Here is a 17,873-nt window from a genome sequence, read left to right as displayed (position 1 = left end):
ATCCCATCCTACATGATTTATGTATAATGCAGGGGCCTGGGCTACAGCCCATTTCTGGCATAAGTATATTTTAAATTAATTGGAATATGATTGGAGAAAGCGGGCATAATGATGTCTTCGCCATGTGGGCACTCCCTGACAAATTCAGGTGGCCAGTATTTTTCAGCTAGAAGAATGTCATAACCCTTAGAGAGCTTCTCCCAAAAGAGTACTCATGGTGATGGCCATGTCTGAACTGGGGTGGCAGAGTGGGCTAAAGACAGTGATGGATTAAACCCAGATCTGTTTACAGGGTGTGAGTGTTTGATTGGTTCAGATGCTCCGTCCATCACCACCCCCTTTTGTACCGCTTTGTTCGCCATAAGTTGGCAGGGTATGCTCAGACGTGAGTCCCTTGCTCACTTTGACACTGGATTCAAGCAAGCCTGGCTGAAGACAGCTGTAATACCAGAAACTGGTCCTAGGAATTTAGTTTCCGTTCCAGGGAAGGCATGGCTTGGCAGTTCGGGCTGGACTGTTTCCATGAGGCTCACCGTCAGACTGATTTGCATATGGCCATGTCTGAACTGGGGTGGCAGAGTGGGCTAAAGAACGGTGATGGATTAAACCCAGATCTGTTGACTGGGTGTGAGTGTTTGATTGGTTCAGATGCTCCGTCCATCACCACCCCCTTTTGTACTCCTTAGGTGAGCAGCGACTACCGCCTGACACTTTGTGAAGACTCTGGGGGCAGTGGTGACTCAGAACGGGAGTACCTTGAACTGGTAATGTTGACCCGCTACCACAAATCTGAGAAATGTGCGATGAGCAGGATGGATTGGAATATGAAGTAGGCATCCTTTAAGTCGACTGTAGACAGAAAGTCACCGTGTTGCAGAAGTGGTAGTACTTGCTGAAGTGTTACCAAGTGAAAATGGCCTGACTGTATGTAACGGTCCTGTGCCGTGCATTTACACTTTAATTTTGAAGCGACTAAGACAGATATCACACATCTCTTTGCCTTCGATTATTGTGATTGGGGGAAACCTTCCAGATTTGCAAACAGTCCTTGCTGCCATTCGCTTTGTTGCTGACTAGAACTTCGGAGACCTTTGCCCTCGGCTGCTCGCCCTCCCGCCTCCCGCTGCCGACTCCTTTGACACCTTGGAGTCAGGTTGCAGAGCGGAGCGCGGTGTGAGGGGGGATAAACAGACCACAATCCCCAGCATCCCGAGCGGCGCACGCCGCGTCATCAGGCGCCAGGAGGCGCTGAAATAGCGCGTTTCCCCCGTCTCGTGGGACGCGAGCGGGATGCCCGGACGAAGCCCGAGGTTGGCCAAGGTTGGGTTGGGCCTGGTCTCTTGGTTTGTTGTGTTGCAAACGTTGCTTCAGTTGATTTCACAGTCTGGCTATTCTTTACGTGTTTTCAATTGTGGATGTGTGCATAGAGAAATATGCCGCCGAAAAAGATAGCTACTCCTAACAACTCAATTGAGAACTATCTTTTACACGTTGTAGAAAGAATCAATAGTGACAGGAGAACATCCCTGGGAATAGATTCATCCACCCAATCCCCCCTTATTGATACTGAGTCAGATGATCCCTTTGGGCTTCAGATTAATAGTAGCTCAAATGTGAAATACTTGATTCTCTTCCAGATACTATTATTATTCAGCCTAGCGGTACTGTTGCTGGAATTGATGACCTTAGCGTTAATGAAGCTCTGATAGAGATACCCACTAGTAACAAGCCCTTAATCTCCCCTCCAGCTCCCATTTTAGTTCCGGGGAAACAGGAGTGTCTAAGGTCAGCCAAGAACAAAGTAGCAAACCCCCCGAGGAAACATTCAGAGGAAGAGGAGTCTGATTTGACTAACGAGGCTTATGTTACACTTTCAAACGCCCAATTTAATAAACTACTGGCTCTGATGGATACCAAAATTAAAGGTGTGGTTAAACCTCTGGTCAGTAAAATAGATAAGTTAACCTCTGAGGTCAACCGACTAGAAGGTCTACTAGAAAAAACCTTGGGTGAGATAGGTAAAATCCCAGAAAACGTTTCCGCTAGGATTGAGGCTACTCTGAGCAAACCAGTCACTGTAGCTAACAGTGGATTAATCCCTACCCCTGTTTCAAACCCTCAAATGGCACCCAAGAGTATTTTCCCTGGTGATGCTCCTAATGCCTCCATCCCAGTTCCTGTTGTTGATGACCCAATCACTGAAAAAGGGACTTTTGAGCTCGTAGTTGAAGCTTCCCCATTGGTACTTGTTCTTGCCAATGTTCCTCCCTTGGCTCAAGGTGAGCGGGAAACAACATCTTCCTTAATAAATAAATCTCTATCATGGCTGACCAACAATATGGTAATTTCTCCGTGGGGAAAGCAGCAACTCTCTGAAGAGCTCGTAAATGCAAGAAGGGTTCAGTGGATTGGGGACAGGGTGAAAAAGTTTAAGGGGGAGTGTGTTGTTCTCCACTTTTCTGACCCAGGGGTTTTGCCTAACATCCTACCCAACATCTTACCACCACAACGGAGATCAACCTCAATTGTTCCATTGACTCTGGACTTTTTCTATCCAAGAAAGGGAAGTGGTCCAAATTCAAGTATCTTGAGAACCAAATGGAACATTGTGACTAAGAGGGGGAGGAAGGATGTTGCTTCAGTGGACTGGGGCTTGGGGCTGGAAAATCGTTTCTCTGCATTATCTAACTTGAATGCTTGTGATTGACAACCACCTATTTGTAACTCTATGCCTTTGATTGTCTGCGACGAAAGAATTATTGGTGTGGTCAGCAATTCAACTAAAGATTGTACTCAGGGGTATCCCGTTGATGATTTAGCAGGCCCATCTAATGAAAATATTACTCAGGTCACTGGGGGTAGGATGACACAAGAGACTATTACAAACCCTTGTTCTCTTATGAAATCTAACTCAGGGAATCTCTTGTCTTGGAATGTGGCTTGACTATGTTCCAAGTTGGATTGTGCTGACTGGTTTGGATTTATTAATAAGTACGATCTTTGCATCTTTCAAAAGACTTGGGCGTGTGACCCTATCTTTGCCTTGGGGTATATAAATTATCATTTTCCTGCTACTAAGGGCCCTAAAGGGCGGCCGATGGGGGGTCTTACTATATGGATCAGGCAGTTTTTAAAAACTGTTGTAAAATGTGTGGAGCTTGACCAAAAAGATATTCAGCTCATCAGATTGAGCAGCGATTTATCCATCTCCATAGATATTTACAATATCTATGTTAGAGGTGGAAACAAAGGTAAATCAGAGGTTCTTTTGAGTCTTTTTAATCTTCTTGAGACACACTCTGCAGGGAAAAACATTCTAATTGCAGGCGATTTAAATCGCACTTTTGAACCTCTCATCACTGGCGACTCTCCTCTCGGAGCAGAGGAAGATAAGCTTTGGGACATCCCCACATTAGACACTCCACCTATAACTCGCTGGACGGCTGACATTCTAGGCTTAAATGCAATGTGTCTGGAGCATGGGTTGCGAGCCCTGAACGGTCGCACTAAATCAGATCGTGTCCCTGCCATGACTTTTAATAATGGGCGAAACAAAAGTCGCATTGACTATGTCATTTGTAGCATATCTATATGGTCATCTCTCAGTGACATGGTAGTAACAGCTAGGCCAGAAAGTGACCACGACCCTCTTTGTGTCTCACATAACTGGTGGACATTTAATGAAATAGCACCAACCCCTTGTGACCAACTTGTGCTCACGACAATCATTCCATCTAATAATATGCGTAGGTTAAGGTGGTCGGGTGTCAAGTCAGATCGGCAGGTCCTCGAAAAAATAGAAGAAGCGACAGACAAGGCCATTACGGCACTGGAGAGTGTAGTTGGGTCTACACAGGGATATGAAGATATCACTAAAGTACACATGACTCTTTTTAATGAAGTCAAAAGTTTTTTCTTAAAACCTGTACATAATAAGAGGGCCTGCCCACATAAAGCAGCAAAGTGGTACAATCAAGATTGTAGGGCAGCAAGATTCAATCTAGGAGCTGCGATTAAAAGTAACAACTTGGGTGAGATTCGATCTGCCAGGAAGCACTATAAAAACTGCATTGCTAAGGCAAAAAGAGAATGGGGCGAAGCCCACTGGCAGAAGCTGAAATGTGCAAGTGAGCGCAAACACTCTAGACTATTTTGGCATATTGTCAAATGGGTCACGATAGTTCTCCAGAAGCTCCTAATAATAATGTCTCTCATGATGCATGGGTTAAATTTTTTAGCGAGCAGTACTCTTCTAGGGACCAGTTTGTTAACAGCTCCTGCCCTACTTACATGTTTGCAGACGATGACATCTTTGTTCTGGGTGAAGTACTTTCTGCCCTGAAATCTGTCCATAGTGGCCGAGCCCCGGGTATTGACGGAGTCCCTGCGGATGTCTTTTTAAATGACACCGACAGGTGGAGTAAATACATCTGCCTTTTACTAAATCACATTGCTAGGGGCGCTGAAATTCCGGCATCCTGGCGGGGTGCTGTTATTATCCCAGTATATAAAAAGGGAGACCGTGCCCAACCCTGCAATTACCGCCCAATCAGCTTAATTGACACGGTTCAAAAGGTTGTAGGGCGTGTAATTATTAACAACTTGCTTGATTGGGCAGAGGAGCAGAATGTTTTATCTCCCTTTCAGGTCGGGTTTCGCAGAGCAACAAGCACTGTGGACCAGGTCTTCCGTTTTCAATTGATACAGTGGAGGACCGTGGTACTGGGTGGATGCAGTCTTTACGCAGCATTTGTTGACCTACGGGCTGCATTCGACCTGGTGCCGAGGGCAAAATTGTGGGAGGTGCTGGCAGCTCTGGGGGTCCCAATGGCCATTCTGACCTTGATCATGAGACTCCATGAGGGCACTTATGCTAAAATTCAATGGGGTGGCTACGGCAACGACACTGTCGATTTCCCTGTTGAGCGTGGGGTTCGACAGGGCTGTTCAATGGCACCAACATTGTTTACACTTTTTATTAACGGAATTGTTTCCCGCATGCAATCCCAGTCTCTGGATGCTCCCTCCCTTGCAGGTGCAAAAGTTCCTATTTTAATGTTCGCAGACGACACCCTAATTTTATCGAAATCCCCTAGCGGTCTGCAAAAGGCACTGGTAATTTTTGACAAGTTTTGTAGCGACCACGGCTTGGAGGTAAACGCAGCTAAAACAAAACTCATGGTTTTTAATCCCTGTAGAAATTTTAAATCTAAAATACCCATGAGTGGGCGTTACCTCGAAGTAGTAAATTCTTTTCCGTACCTGGGGATTCACATTTCTAATGATAATAGATGGAACCAACACTTAAACATTGCAGTGTTAAGACACAAACAATTGGCTGGTACCATCATTAAGGAGCACAGTAAATCATTGACCAAACCAATCAAACCCCCCTTGATCATATATGAGGCAAAGGCAATAGGGTCAGCATTGTATGGGGCAGAGATGTGGGGGCAAGAAAACCTCCAGGAGTTACAGACATCAGAGAATAACTTCCTTCGGAAACTAACAGGCACCCCACAGAGCAGCCCCCTTTTGCCTCTCAGATATGACCTTGGTAGGAAAGAAATCACGGCAATGTGCAAACTTCGTCCGATATTATATTGGCGTAGAATCTGGACCACCCCTGAGTTGTCACATTATGCAGCGGGGTTTGCTGATGTCATCAAAGCAGACCGATTTCATAAAATCAGATGGTTCAGATCATTAAAATCAGCATTATGTGAACTAGGGTTAAACGAACTGTGGTCCGATCCAACCGGGTCATCCTTTCCATCTAAGTTATTTATAAAAAATCTTTTCTGGGAACAGGTTGAAAATAGGAGTCTGCTTAGCAATAATAATGGGTCTATGACGACTGCTTTCCTTGAAGCTAAGCTGTTTCCTACGTACGAAATGTATTGGGATTTCATAACGAAACCCATGGATAGGAAGCTGCTTTTCCAAATGAGGGCTGGCTCTCTACCTCTACGTAACTTAACATCAAAATGGAGAGATGGAGGTCCAGCTACCTGCCCAGTATGTGGGGAAGGAAAGGAAACGTTGGGTCACTTTTTGTTCTCTTGTCATGCATATTCCGCTCCTAGACGTGTTTGGCTGGCTCCTATGTGTAGAAACCTGGGTACTAAAAGTAGTATGGTAGCTCTACGCATTGTAAAATCTACCTCATTAAACTGGATTATAATAGCGACTGCAAAGTATTTGGGGTGGGCGTGGGTAATTAGGCAGAGACTGCTAGTAGGGTAACTACTCTCTGCTTAGTTGAACAGAGACTGCTAGATTATCTATTCTCTGTTCCCATGCAAGGTGTCTTATCTGATGAACAAATTTTAAAAATCATATTGATTTTTAATAGTGATATTGGATTGCTTTTTTTTTTAATCTGTTTTTTATGAACTTTGCACCTTGCATTGTATAAAATAGGATGAAATGTATTTTTAATTGTCTTTTTAATGTGTAATGTGCTTAAGTCATATTCGACCTTGTCATTTAATTGTATTTTATTATGTGTTTGTTTGTCTGCTTTTATGAGTAATACTCGAATAAAGCACTTTTGAATTGAATTGTATGTAACGGTTTAGTTCTCTGAGGTCCAATATTGGTCTGAGAGAACCGTCCTTTTTTGGTATTAGGAAGTAAAAGGAGTACACACCCAACTCATGGTGTTGTGATGGTATGGGCTCTATAGCCCCTTTTAGAAGGAGAGACTGAACCTCTTGTTTTAAGAGGTGTAAGTGATCCAGTGACTGTTTGTGTGACCTTGGGGGAATGTTTGGAGGATTGTTGGTCAACTCCAGGCAGTAACCAGAATGAATAATTTCCAGTACCCACTTGTCTGTTGTTATAGAATGCGAGACAGGTGAGAAATTTGAAACACGTCCTCAGACCGGTGTTCAATGGTCGGGGGGGGGGGGGGAGTGTAGTGAAGTCACTGTTTAGTGTTGGAGGGGGAGGCACAAGTGTTTGAGCCTCTACCTCTGCCTTTGCTGTTGTTGCCTCTATAACCCCCCCCCCCTCCCCCCTGAAGTAACCCTTAGAGGGAGAGGGTTGGTTGCTACCCTTGTACGTGGTGGTGGTAGTCTCAGAGGTGGTATTTTTGGACCCTCCAAAGTAGAAAGAGTGCCGAAAGGAAACCCTTGCTTGTGTCAATTGAAGGGCTCCCATGGATTTGGCCACTTCAGTATCTTTTTTCATTTTTTCCAGTTAGGACTCTATGACCAGGCCAAAGAGGTGTTCTTTGTCGAAGGGTGTGTTAAGGATGGTAGTCAGAACCTCAGGTTTAAAACCTAATAAGCATAGAAAAGCGTGTCTTCTTAAAAGGACGCTGGTATTTACAGCTCTAGCAGCAGTGTCTGCAGCATCTAGGGAGCACCTGATAGCATTATTTGAAATAAGCTGTCCCTCCTGCACTAAGTCTTGTGCTTTTGTTTTGTGTTCAACAGGCAGATATTGGAGCACCCGCTCCATCTCGTCCCAATGTGCGCCGTCGTATCTTGCAAGCAGCTCTTGCATGTTAAAGATGCGCCAGAAGTTTGCTGCCTGAGAGGCTACCAAAGAAGCTTGGATTCCTTATCTGGGGGCAGAGCATCTCCTGTGGTTTGGGAGTTGGCCCTTTTACGCGCTTTGGACACCACAAGGGATTCCAAAGGTAATTGTCCCTTAATGTTGGCTGGGTCAGATGGTGCTGGCTTGTATTTCTTATCTACCCTCAGAGTAAGAATATGGGGTCATTAAATAGGTCATCAACGTGCCTGATCATTCCCTTTAACATGGGGAGTGTGTGTGATTACTTTTGTGTGCTGTTAAGTGTTTCAAACAGGAAATCCTCCTCAAAGGATTCTTTATGCAGCTGCACAGAATGGTAGCTGGCAGCTCTACCTAACAGCTCCATGTAGCCTATGCTGTCGTCCAGTGGAGAAGGTTTTGTAGGGTAAAGGTCAGGATTGTTTCCCGTGGGAGAGCTGGTATTGTAATCTGTCCACTGGTCTGGAATTAATGGTGCATTGTCCCCATCCCCGACCCCATCTTCATCATCCCGATCTTCAGGTGAAATCATTAAGTGTTGAGGTTGAGGAGAAGGAGGAGATGGAAAAGGAGGAGGACGAGAAGGATTAGTCCAGACATTCTTCTCCTTCAAAGGAATACAGTAGGCATCCTTTTATTCAGTTTTTATTTTTAGTGTCACTTTTGTAGAGATATGTCTAGTAGTTGGATGGATGTACCACTATCATTGTTTCGGATCCGGCTTGCTAGGGCGGATCATCGAAAAGTTGTTCCCGAGATGGAACGGGCACATCCAGTTGTTTCATTGCCAAAATATTAGGTGCCGATGGTTTCGGAGTCGGGGTCTTGTATCCTGAGGATTTCGGGGACGAAAGCATTATCGGTGTATTGAAGGGAGTTAGCCGGAGCCGGTCTTCAATTTCGATCTAGAAGATTTCGGATCGGAGCCCGTTTTCTGTCGGCTCGGGTCGGAGCCGGAAGGCTTTTGAGCGTGTTTTGGTGCCAAGTCAGAGAGCGGGGTGCCAGAAACGCGTTCTCAGTGCCGACCGTGGTCCGCAGGCGGGGTTGGACCGGAGCCTTCTTCTTGGGCTATGGTGGACTTTGGGGCATGGAAGTATCTGTACTCACTGTACGCTGCCCTTGCAGGATATCATCATTCCCCTCTGAGCCGTGGTTAGAGATGGCGATGGGATCTTGTTCTCCCTTGGCTTCCATGGCGTCTATGGCCTCTTTTTCCGAATCTTCTCTAAAGAGGACTGAAATGGAGCTAGCTTGTTGGCTCGGCATGTCGCGACGTCGAGCCCAACGGTCGCGAAGCGTCTTCTTGGAGCGGAAAGCCTTGCACGCGTCGCAGTACTGTTCTCTGTGCTCCGGAGACAAGCACAGGTTGCACAGTTCATGCGAGTCGGTGAACGGAAACTTCGTGTGGCACACAGGGCAGAAGTTGAATGGAGTCCGTTCCATCGACTGCGAAGCGGACTGACGTGGGAGGGCAGACGGCCTTCCACGAGCTTCCCGATCCACGAGCTTCCCGATCAAAAGAGGGCTTTTTGAAGTATATACGATACAAGGAGAAAGGGATACGCCTTCGAAAACAATACCGTCGAGGGCGAGTGTACTGTGCACCGAGGGAAAACGAAGAACGGTGTTGAACCAGAGCACAGCAATTCACATCCGAACCCGATGGCGGAAACAAACAATCTAACAATGGAGCTGATGTCCATGCGCACTATCACCGAAAGGAGGAGTCACCTACCTCGTGACTGGGAAAGACTTCTTCGAAGAAAAACAAACTGCAAACATCCGGACCCAACACTAGATGGCAGGAGTATGCAAAGCATGTGATCTACAGCTCACATGCCTCGAACAGACAGGCAAAGTGTCAGCGACAATACAGTAGCGAAGATAGAGAACTTAAGGTAGCTGTATTTGGAACTCGGGGCTAGGTGTGTATATCTTACAGTGACGTTTATTGTTTATTTCTCATACTTCGGCACTCCTGTTCTGTAACTTACATTTTCACAATATGTAAATGGCAAACTGGATGGAGCTATTAAAGGAAACAGTGGACTGTCTCAGGAGACCATGGACTGCCTTTGTACCAGACGTGCAGTTAAAAAGAAAAACAGTTACTTAGTCATGGAAACGTGTGGAAATTATACGAGTGTAAAGTAGCAACCATCACTGTTGTGGGGAGTACCCCCTGGGTGTACCGCCTTTCAACAGAGCTAGTCTATGCTGTCAAACATGTCTTGTTGAAAGCTTGAGCACCTTCAATCGGGTGCAGAGTACCTCTCTGTCAAGGCCCATCTGTGGAACACCCAACCAAAAGAGAATTCACTGCTGTTGGTACCAACTATCACATCTTATCATGTCTCTCAGATGTGAACTGGAAAATATCCCAAGGACCCAGCCTGGTCATATCCTCGTCTTCTACAATGATGGCAAACTGTCTTTGGAAACCCCAAATACAAAGAGAACCCACGGGTATCTGCTGTCTCTACACTGAAAAGGAAATGCAAAATAGAAAAACAAATTGAATCAAATTCTGTTAAAAGAATGGAAGCTTACTCATGAACATCCAGTGTGCCCACCTGCCCACCTGCTACCCTTCAAATTTCAAAGTCTGCTACAAAGAGCTGCATGTGACTCAAAATTACAAGATAATAGCATATTCCTTTTTCATAGACAACACAAACAGAAAACAGAACAAAAGTCACAGTTTATGGTGCGATCTGAAATTAAACATAGCACACTGCAGCTGTTTGAGAGTTACATGAGTAATATTAGCCTTAGAAAAAAATATACTGTGTTGTGGAGGGTGGTCGGTGTATTGTATAGATTCAACAGGCAAGCTATGATGTATATAAGACGTCTGAACTGACAGAATTTTGAACACTTTTTTAATTCACAAAAGTGGCTTTGAGTGGAGTGTGCAGAGTGGAGTAGAGTAGCATGGAGAAGAGTGGAGCAGAGTGGCGTAGAGAGAGGCATAGACTAGAGTGCGTAGAGTGGAGAGGATTGGTGTTGTAGAGTGGCAGAGAATAGAGTGGCATAAGGTAGAGTGGTATAGGGTGGAGTGGCGTAGGGTAGAGTAGCGTAAAGTGGAGTAGCGTAGAATGGAGGGGACTATACTGGTGTGCAGCACAGTGGTGTAGAGTGGATTGGCGTAGAGTGGCAATGTGTGGAATGGAGTCAATTAGAGTAGACTGGAAAGGAATGGAGTGTAGTAGAGTGGTATGGCGTGGAGTGGCAGAGACTGGCATGGAGGGGTGTAGAGTAGAGTGGTGTAGAGTGGAGTGCAGGAAAGTGGAGTAGCGTAAAATAGAGTGACACAGAGCAGTATAGTTGCGGATGTATGTACCGAAAGCATTAATAGAGACAGCAGATAGGTAGAAAGCAACATAAATAAGAAGCTGTTTGCCCGTTTTGAAATTAGGAAAGCACATAGCACATCTAGGAATAATACTGAAATGCTTATATAATTTAAAAAAAGAGTGCATTGCAATAAGAAGAGTGAGAAGAAAGAGGAAGAAGAACACACACATTTGGTCCATGCACCAGGGAGGAGCTAACATAAGAAAGGAAGGGAAGCTTACGGGAGCTAAGCAATCAAAAGATAACAAATGAGAGTGCCAACAAAAAAACCTAATGGTATGCTGTGTACAAGTTTTAAACCCACTGAATTGTAAATAATAAGTCTTGCAGAATACGCTGTCTAGGCAAGACCTAAACAAGGACTGGTGGATGGTATCACACACCATATGGGGCGACTTGCTGGCTATGAGTGCAGTGGACCCTTAAGTCAACAAGGCTGACTGAAGATAAACCAGTTTCCCCATACAGCAGTACAGTACAGGCCTGGCACCCATCTTCCCAACCATCAACTCTCTGACTTCGATAAACATGATTACTCTTGGGTCCACGACTCCAGTTCACACAGTACAAGCACAGAAAAAGAGAACAGGACTGCCTCCTGCAGACCCTGTGTAGACTTATGCTGTGGCTTTGCTCTTACTGTACAACTACACCCCCTTGCTGGCTCGGGTATTTTTAAAAATTTGACTTCTAATTTTGGTAGCACAGCCACCAGGATACTTGGATTGCCAGAGCCCTGTTTCAAGGCTACACATTGGGACAAAAATATGCTTATCCTCGTTTTTGTATATATCTACCACTGAACTGCTTACCTGTCATTCTCATATCACTGTTCCCCAGACTGTATACATTGAAGTACTTGCATCTCTCTTCAGAAAGATCTAATGTGGCAGTAGCATCAACTTGGTACCCTACTATGGGATGTGATCTTTAGAAACTATAAATTTTGCAAGATGGCCGCCGGGTAGGAGCTCCTGGCCGGAGCTCCGAGTGCTTGGGATTCCAATTTTGGATTTAATCCCTGTTAGCACTCAGTATCCCGGGTACCCGTAGTTACGCAACTGAATGTAACTACATCAGCAACACAAGTAATTGGAACATATTCTTATCGGCGCGGGAGAGGTCCTAATCGCCCCCGCCTCTACCAGACACCGGGCTGCTACTGTCCATCGCAGGAGCCTACAACGGACGTCTGACTGCCTGGAGGAGCGCTGCAGGAGCGCTTGCAGGAGCGCTGAACGGACCCAGCAGGGGAGACCAGATTGGACCAGAGGCACCCGCTGTGAGCCTATCGGGGCACTGACTGGAGCCGGCAGGGGATCCGGACTGGATCGAGACCTCCGCTTTGAGCCTGCTGGGGCGCTGACCGGAGCCGGCAGGGATGCCAGGCTGTGACCAGGGACGCCTCTGGTGAGGGACTGCGAGGGAGCTGCCTTCTTGCCGCGCTCGGGCTCGGTGGGATGGACTGAGCTGGCCCCCAACTTCAGCGGACACAGAGACACCCCCTGAGAGGATCTGCGCCCCCAACTTCAGCAGACGCAGAGACACCCCCTGAGAGGATCTGCGCGGGAGCTGCCCTCGTGTTGTTCGACGGATTCCGCCCGGGCTCTTGCGGTAAGACTGAAGTTCCAGGGCTGTGGGCGAGGATAGCGGGAGACACACGGCGGCGCCTAGCGAGGCAGGAGGGGTTGCAGCCTAGGAGCTCTGGCCGATTTGCGGGCAACAGCGAGGCTCCTTCAGCGGTCATGACCCCCGGTGGCCCCCCTCTCAGGCTGCTGCAAGGGCCATAGGAGCGGACCGGCAGAGCAGACTTTGCGGACCCACAGCCTTTTTGCGGTGACGGCGGGGACCGAGGATCGGGCGTGGGGTCTAGCACACAGCCTGCCAGTAGTTTTCCGCATCTTGCTCCCTTAACCTCCTGCTTAGACTCTGGATGCCTGCAAAACGTGGTATCGGCAATAATTCTGCACTCTCAACTCTAAGGCGCCACAGAGCAGAAAATAATCATAAGGTATTTTATTTTCTCCACTCGTCCCACATTTTTAAACCGCCATTGTTCATAAGGGCAGGGGTCACTAACTGAAACCATAAATCAATGCTTGTACCTCCAGACGCCCACGAGGCTCCTCGGCATAACTCCTCCACGCAGGCTCACCAACATAGAGATAAGACTCCCTCCCAGAAGGCCCTGCCCTCAAAGCAAGAAAAACAAACAGAGGACTACTGCCTCCGACTCCCCCTTCTTGGCGACCACTTTAGACTGATCTCTCTCAGTGGCAGCCATCTTGGACTAGTCAATCTCATTATTGGAGCATGTCCTGAGAACCGGACACATAGACTAAGTTCTACTATCGCACACCCTTCTTAGCCGGCATCGACTCGCTCTTGTGATAGTGGCTGCCTTCTATTGCAGCATTTTTACATCTATCTTGTTTTTATGCACTTGCTTTCTGACCTGTAATGCACCGACTTCTACAACATATATTCTTGGGTGCTCACAGTATACATTTATTTTTGGTTTTACGTATTGGTCCTATAACCTGTTGTTATGTAATTGTTTTACTTGTAATACATCGATTGCTACCTCATATATTTGTAGGTGCTCATAGACTACAACTATCTGTTTTTATGCAATGGTATTATAACCTGTAATGCACCGACTACTACCTCATATTTACTTATGCATGTTATGTTGTTATGTAATTGTTTACCTGTAATACACCGATTGCTACCTCATATATTTGTAGGTGCTCATAGATTACAACTATTCTGTGTGTATGTATTGGTATTATAACCTGTAATGCACCGACTGCTACCTCATATTTACTTATGGGTGCTCACTAGTATCACCTGATACATGTAACTCCGGTACTGCAACATTTGCCAGCGCTTATATCTTTTGGTTGCTCGCTAATGTCACTTGCTATTCATGTAATTTACTGTTTCTTCTGTATTTTGCCCCAGTACACTGACAGCACCATACATCTGCCGGTACTCGGTACATTTAGGTAAACTGCACCCGTTTTAACTTTAATTCTTAGCCTCCTGGAATGCACTGATGAATCAACTCACCGCCATTCCCTTCACCCCGGACTCCACTACCCGCACCCGTAACCCCACCCCCTCCCCACGCACCAATCCCCAGAACTACACACATACCATTAACACTCATCTCTCCCCTGACTTCTCAGCTCCCACCCACACTGCTTCACCCACAACCCCATCCCTTCCCCCCCTACCAACTTTCAGACCTCCACACATACCATCAACACCCCTCTTTCCCCTGACACCACAGCTCCCACCCACTCTCCTCTCTCCCCTGACATCACCCTCAACACCACCCCCTCCCCTTCGACCAACCCTTGGTCCTCCACACATACCATTAACACTCCTCTACCCCCTGACATCACAGCTCCCACCCACACTCCCCTCTCCCTGGACAGCACCCTCAAATCTGCCTCTACCAACCCTCGGACCTCTACACACTCCATAAACACTCCTCGCTCACCTGACATCACAGCTCCCACCCACACTCCTCTCTCCCCTGACATCACAGCTCCCACCCACAACCGAGCTCAGCCCCGAAACGACACACACAACGACAATTCCCACCCTTTATCCCCTCCCATCCTCAGCCCCCACTACCCTCTGACTAAATACGCAGAACACACTTCCTCTCTCTACTTAACTCCCCCACCTCTCAACAGGTCCACCATCAATCCCACTTCCCCCCCCACTCTCAGTCCTCACTTCCATTACTGCACCCCCACCGCCACTAACCTACACCCAGCCTCCACCTTGCTCTCTCCGCCCTCCACCAACCCCCTCTCTACCTCATCCACACCGCCCCCGCCCAAACTCTCTCTCCTCCCTAACTCCGGCCCGTACATGGACAATGACATAATGAAGCCATGCACGTACACCAGCCTACCCCCCCTCCTGCTCGCTAATTCACAGGTCAGTCATGCACCTCTGATTCCCGCTCCCACCTCCGTCGCATGCCCCACGCTGGACAAGATCATGGCCACCCTCACCCAGGTCAAAGAAGAACTGCACATCATCAAAGAACTTCTCTCCACAAACCCCATACAACTCTCACCCAACTCAACCCAACCCACCAAGTAGCTCAAGTGCACTAATTACACTTGAACCACTACTTGGACTCTTAAAGAATATTCTTAGACCTCACTCCCTGTTCGACCTCATTGTTTATCTGTATTATCTGTATTTTTGATCTATATCGATTTGTGCTGTTATCTTTACTGACTTAGCTGTTTGATTAAGTTCATGTACTCTCTCTATGTAAAGCGCTCTGATATCTGCAAAGATCTTGTTCGCGCTATATAAAACTTTCAAAATAAATAAAATAAATAAATAAATAAATAAATTATCCCAGGTGTGGCATCCAGAGGCCTGCAGAACTGAACATAACACTAATGTCAGGGCCTCTTTATGTTAACACAATCCTTCAGATGTGACCTCAGAATAAAGCACCATATTCCAAATGCACCAACACGAATGCACAGCACTCCAGACATGCCCCCTAGAAATTAAAACAAAACTAACATTGCCTACAGAACTGGCACAATACAGGGGCTGTGGCATTCAGAATAAAACACAATACTCCACAACTAGACACAATGCTTCTGATTTGAGCTCTAGAATTACACACAGTGCTTCTATGTCTAGAGCTAGGCACAATACCCCAGATGCAACCCACAGAACCAGACACAATACTCCATAATGAGACCTCAGAACTGGAAAATACCGCTAACATTGTTTACAGAATTAGACACAGTACTTCTGAAATCCATTCATAACTGGATCAGATACTGTAGATTGACCCCCACATAACCAAGCACAATATGTCATTATCAGGCCCCAAAAACACTCCTGACACTGCAAATAGAGAAAATAATCCTGACATGGCCTTCGGAATGGGATGCAATAATGCAGATGATGCTGCCAGAACGTGACAACAACCCAGGTGAAACCTCTTCAATTATTTACAAAGTTGTTCCAAAACTTCAAGGGTTTACTTCCCTGGATGCCATAACACTCAACTTGATCTACAAACAGCCTCACCACACAGCTTGACCTCTGAGATTATGAGATATGAGAGCCTCAAGCACCTTTTCCTCTGTAACCTCATCCACCGCCCCCCGGGTTACCGGTTTCCAGAGTTCCTCTGCCCCATACTCTGTCATACTTGGATGCGACTGTATATCAACCATCCCTCTCTCTCCACTCCCTCATTTTCCCTTCTCCGTTTAAGGATACTGACTCAATTTCAACTCTTGGCACCATCTTAAAGAGGCTCGTCTCTCTATCCAGTTGTTCTGTAATTATACCAAGAAAAGCAGTGACAAGGGGGTCGCTGATTTTCCGACAGGTCTTTCACAACATACGGCGCACATACCCGCTTCTGGACTCCTGAAGGTAATTGGTTCACTCCAGTCGCTCCTGAGGATGTCCCCTGAGGAATGGATGTATCGTGCCCGCACCTCGTACATCGTGAAAGGCGTGAGGTTGAGTAATTCCTGATGAGAGGGGTAGTCACAATCTGAGATCACCTGTCAAGAGACCAGATTTGGGGCATCACTAATCTTTCTTTCAAGGAGAGAACGCAGAAGGCTTAGGTGCATTGAGAGACCTGGACCTGGATCCCAGTAATGATGCTTTGCGCAGAATTAAGGTGCATCCGTTGAACTATGTGCTGGTGCCACGACTAGAATGTGTACGTTTCTCACCTTGGCCCAATTGTGGTTCCCCTGTTCTCGGTACTGGAGCACACACTCCAGGCTGCCACTGTAATAATCAGTAGAAGGGAGCTCCCAGTTCACCAGCATATTCTCCGACTCCGGGCCTGGCACTTCCTCAACGGAGAGCAGCGGTGGGCTCAGGACCACTAGAACAGAGAGGGACAGAAGTGTAACATTTGTAGTTTTAAATGATATTAACATGCAGTGCAAAGAGGAGGGCTGGCATGGCTTAAAAAGCCAAACTGCCCTGCCTCACATTTTTTCAAAATACTCCGCATTCTCGAGTTCTCTAGAGGGGATACATGATTTTGATAATGTTCCGTGTAGATCCCAGGGTTTCTGGGGAAGAGGAGGTGCCCAAAGAATTCACCAGCTGCAGGTCAAGTCTAGTTTCTGCTCCCTCTTACCAGGCTATGGGGAGACTGGAAATTTCCAACAGCTTAACAATAGTTTTGGGGGAACCAGAAGAAAACATGCAGGTCAAACAGGGTCAAAAGAGGCCATTGTGTTCAAGTCAACACAAGATATTGCTTTCCCGGCAGACTGCCCTCATCCTCTGTGGATGTGAGAGCCTACATGTCACTTGTTCCCACTAATGCCTACTTTAAAGCTTAAGTTGTCTGATGAGTTTGAGGGGTCATCTATTCTTCGGTCAAATAGGTTTTACTCCGCTGCACCTGAAACACACTTTACCTTTCCTGTGTTGTGCTGTGCAAATCGTATCAACCAGAGAAGCCTGGAAGAGGCTGTCTGAAGATAATCCACAAATCACCTTGACAAATTGGAGCTGGCCCTACTTCTGCATAAAACCCAGAATGTCTAGAAAAGAGTAGGGAAAGTCTGGGGAAGACAAACATTCTCACATCCACTGAAATTCAGCTCAACAGAAGGTCAACCACAGCAACACAAGCTTACCACCAGAAACATTGCTGAGCACACCCAAGGAAGCACACCCGTGTGCACAAACACCAATTGCAGCATAGGTGCGCAAAAGCACACCTACGTAGATGCACCTCTTTTGAAACAAATAGCAGAGCAGCACACATTAGAGGACAAACCTTCACAGCAGCATAGCTGTGCTCCCACTCACTCTTGGTGGCCCTTCAGCATGCACATACCATGTATCCCACATCTACATGAACACCCCTGCAGAGGTAAACACACTGCAGCACACTTTCAAACACAAAACATGCATTAAGCACACAAATGCACAGAAAACCACAATCACTT

The 17,873-nt window shown here is 46.6% G+C and overlaps 1 protein-coding gene across 2 annotated transcripts in view; it reads right to left on the bottom strand.

Annotated features, from left to right (window-relative positions):
• The window catches only part of IL27RA (interleukin 27 receptor subunit alpha), a 199,551-nt gene that overhangs the window by 90,546 nt on the left and 91,132 nt on the right, over nucleotides 1–17,873 (bottom strand). For both annotated transcript variants that reach the window (XM_086963656.1, XM_086963658.1), the window contains exons 5-6: nucleotides 16,632–16,789; nucleotides 16,301–16,454 (exon numbers count right to left, since the gene is read on the bottom strand). In XM_086963656.1, the coding sequence (XP_086819782.1) occupies nucleotides 16,301–16,454; nucleotides 16,632–16,789 (312 nt within the window). The remainder of the gene's footprint in view (nucleotides 1–16,300; nucleotides 16,455–16,631; nucleotides 16,790–17,873) is intronic.

This window comes from Lissotriton vulgaris, chromosome 1_1 (genome assembly GCF_964263255.1).
Source record: "Lissotriton vulgaris chromosome 1_1, aLisVul1.2, whole genome shotgun sequence".
NCBI classification, from domain to species: Eukaryota; Metazoa; Chordata; class Amphibia; order Caudata; family Salamandridae; genus Lissotriton; species Lissotriton vulgaris.
The sequence above is the reverse complement of the archived record's forward strand: the minus strand, read 5'-3'. Positions and strand labels throughout refer to the sequence as shown.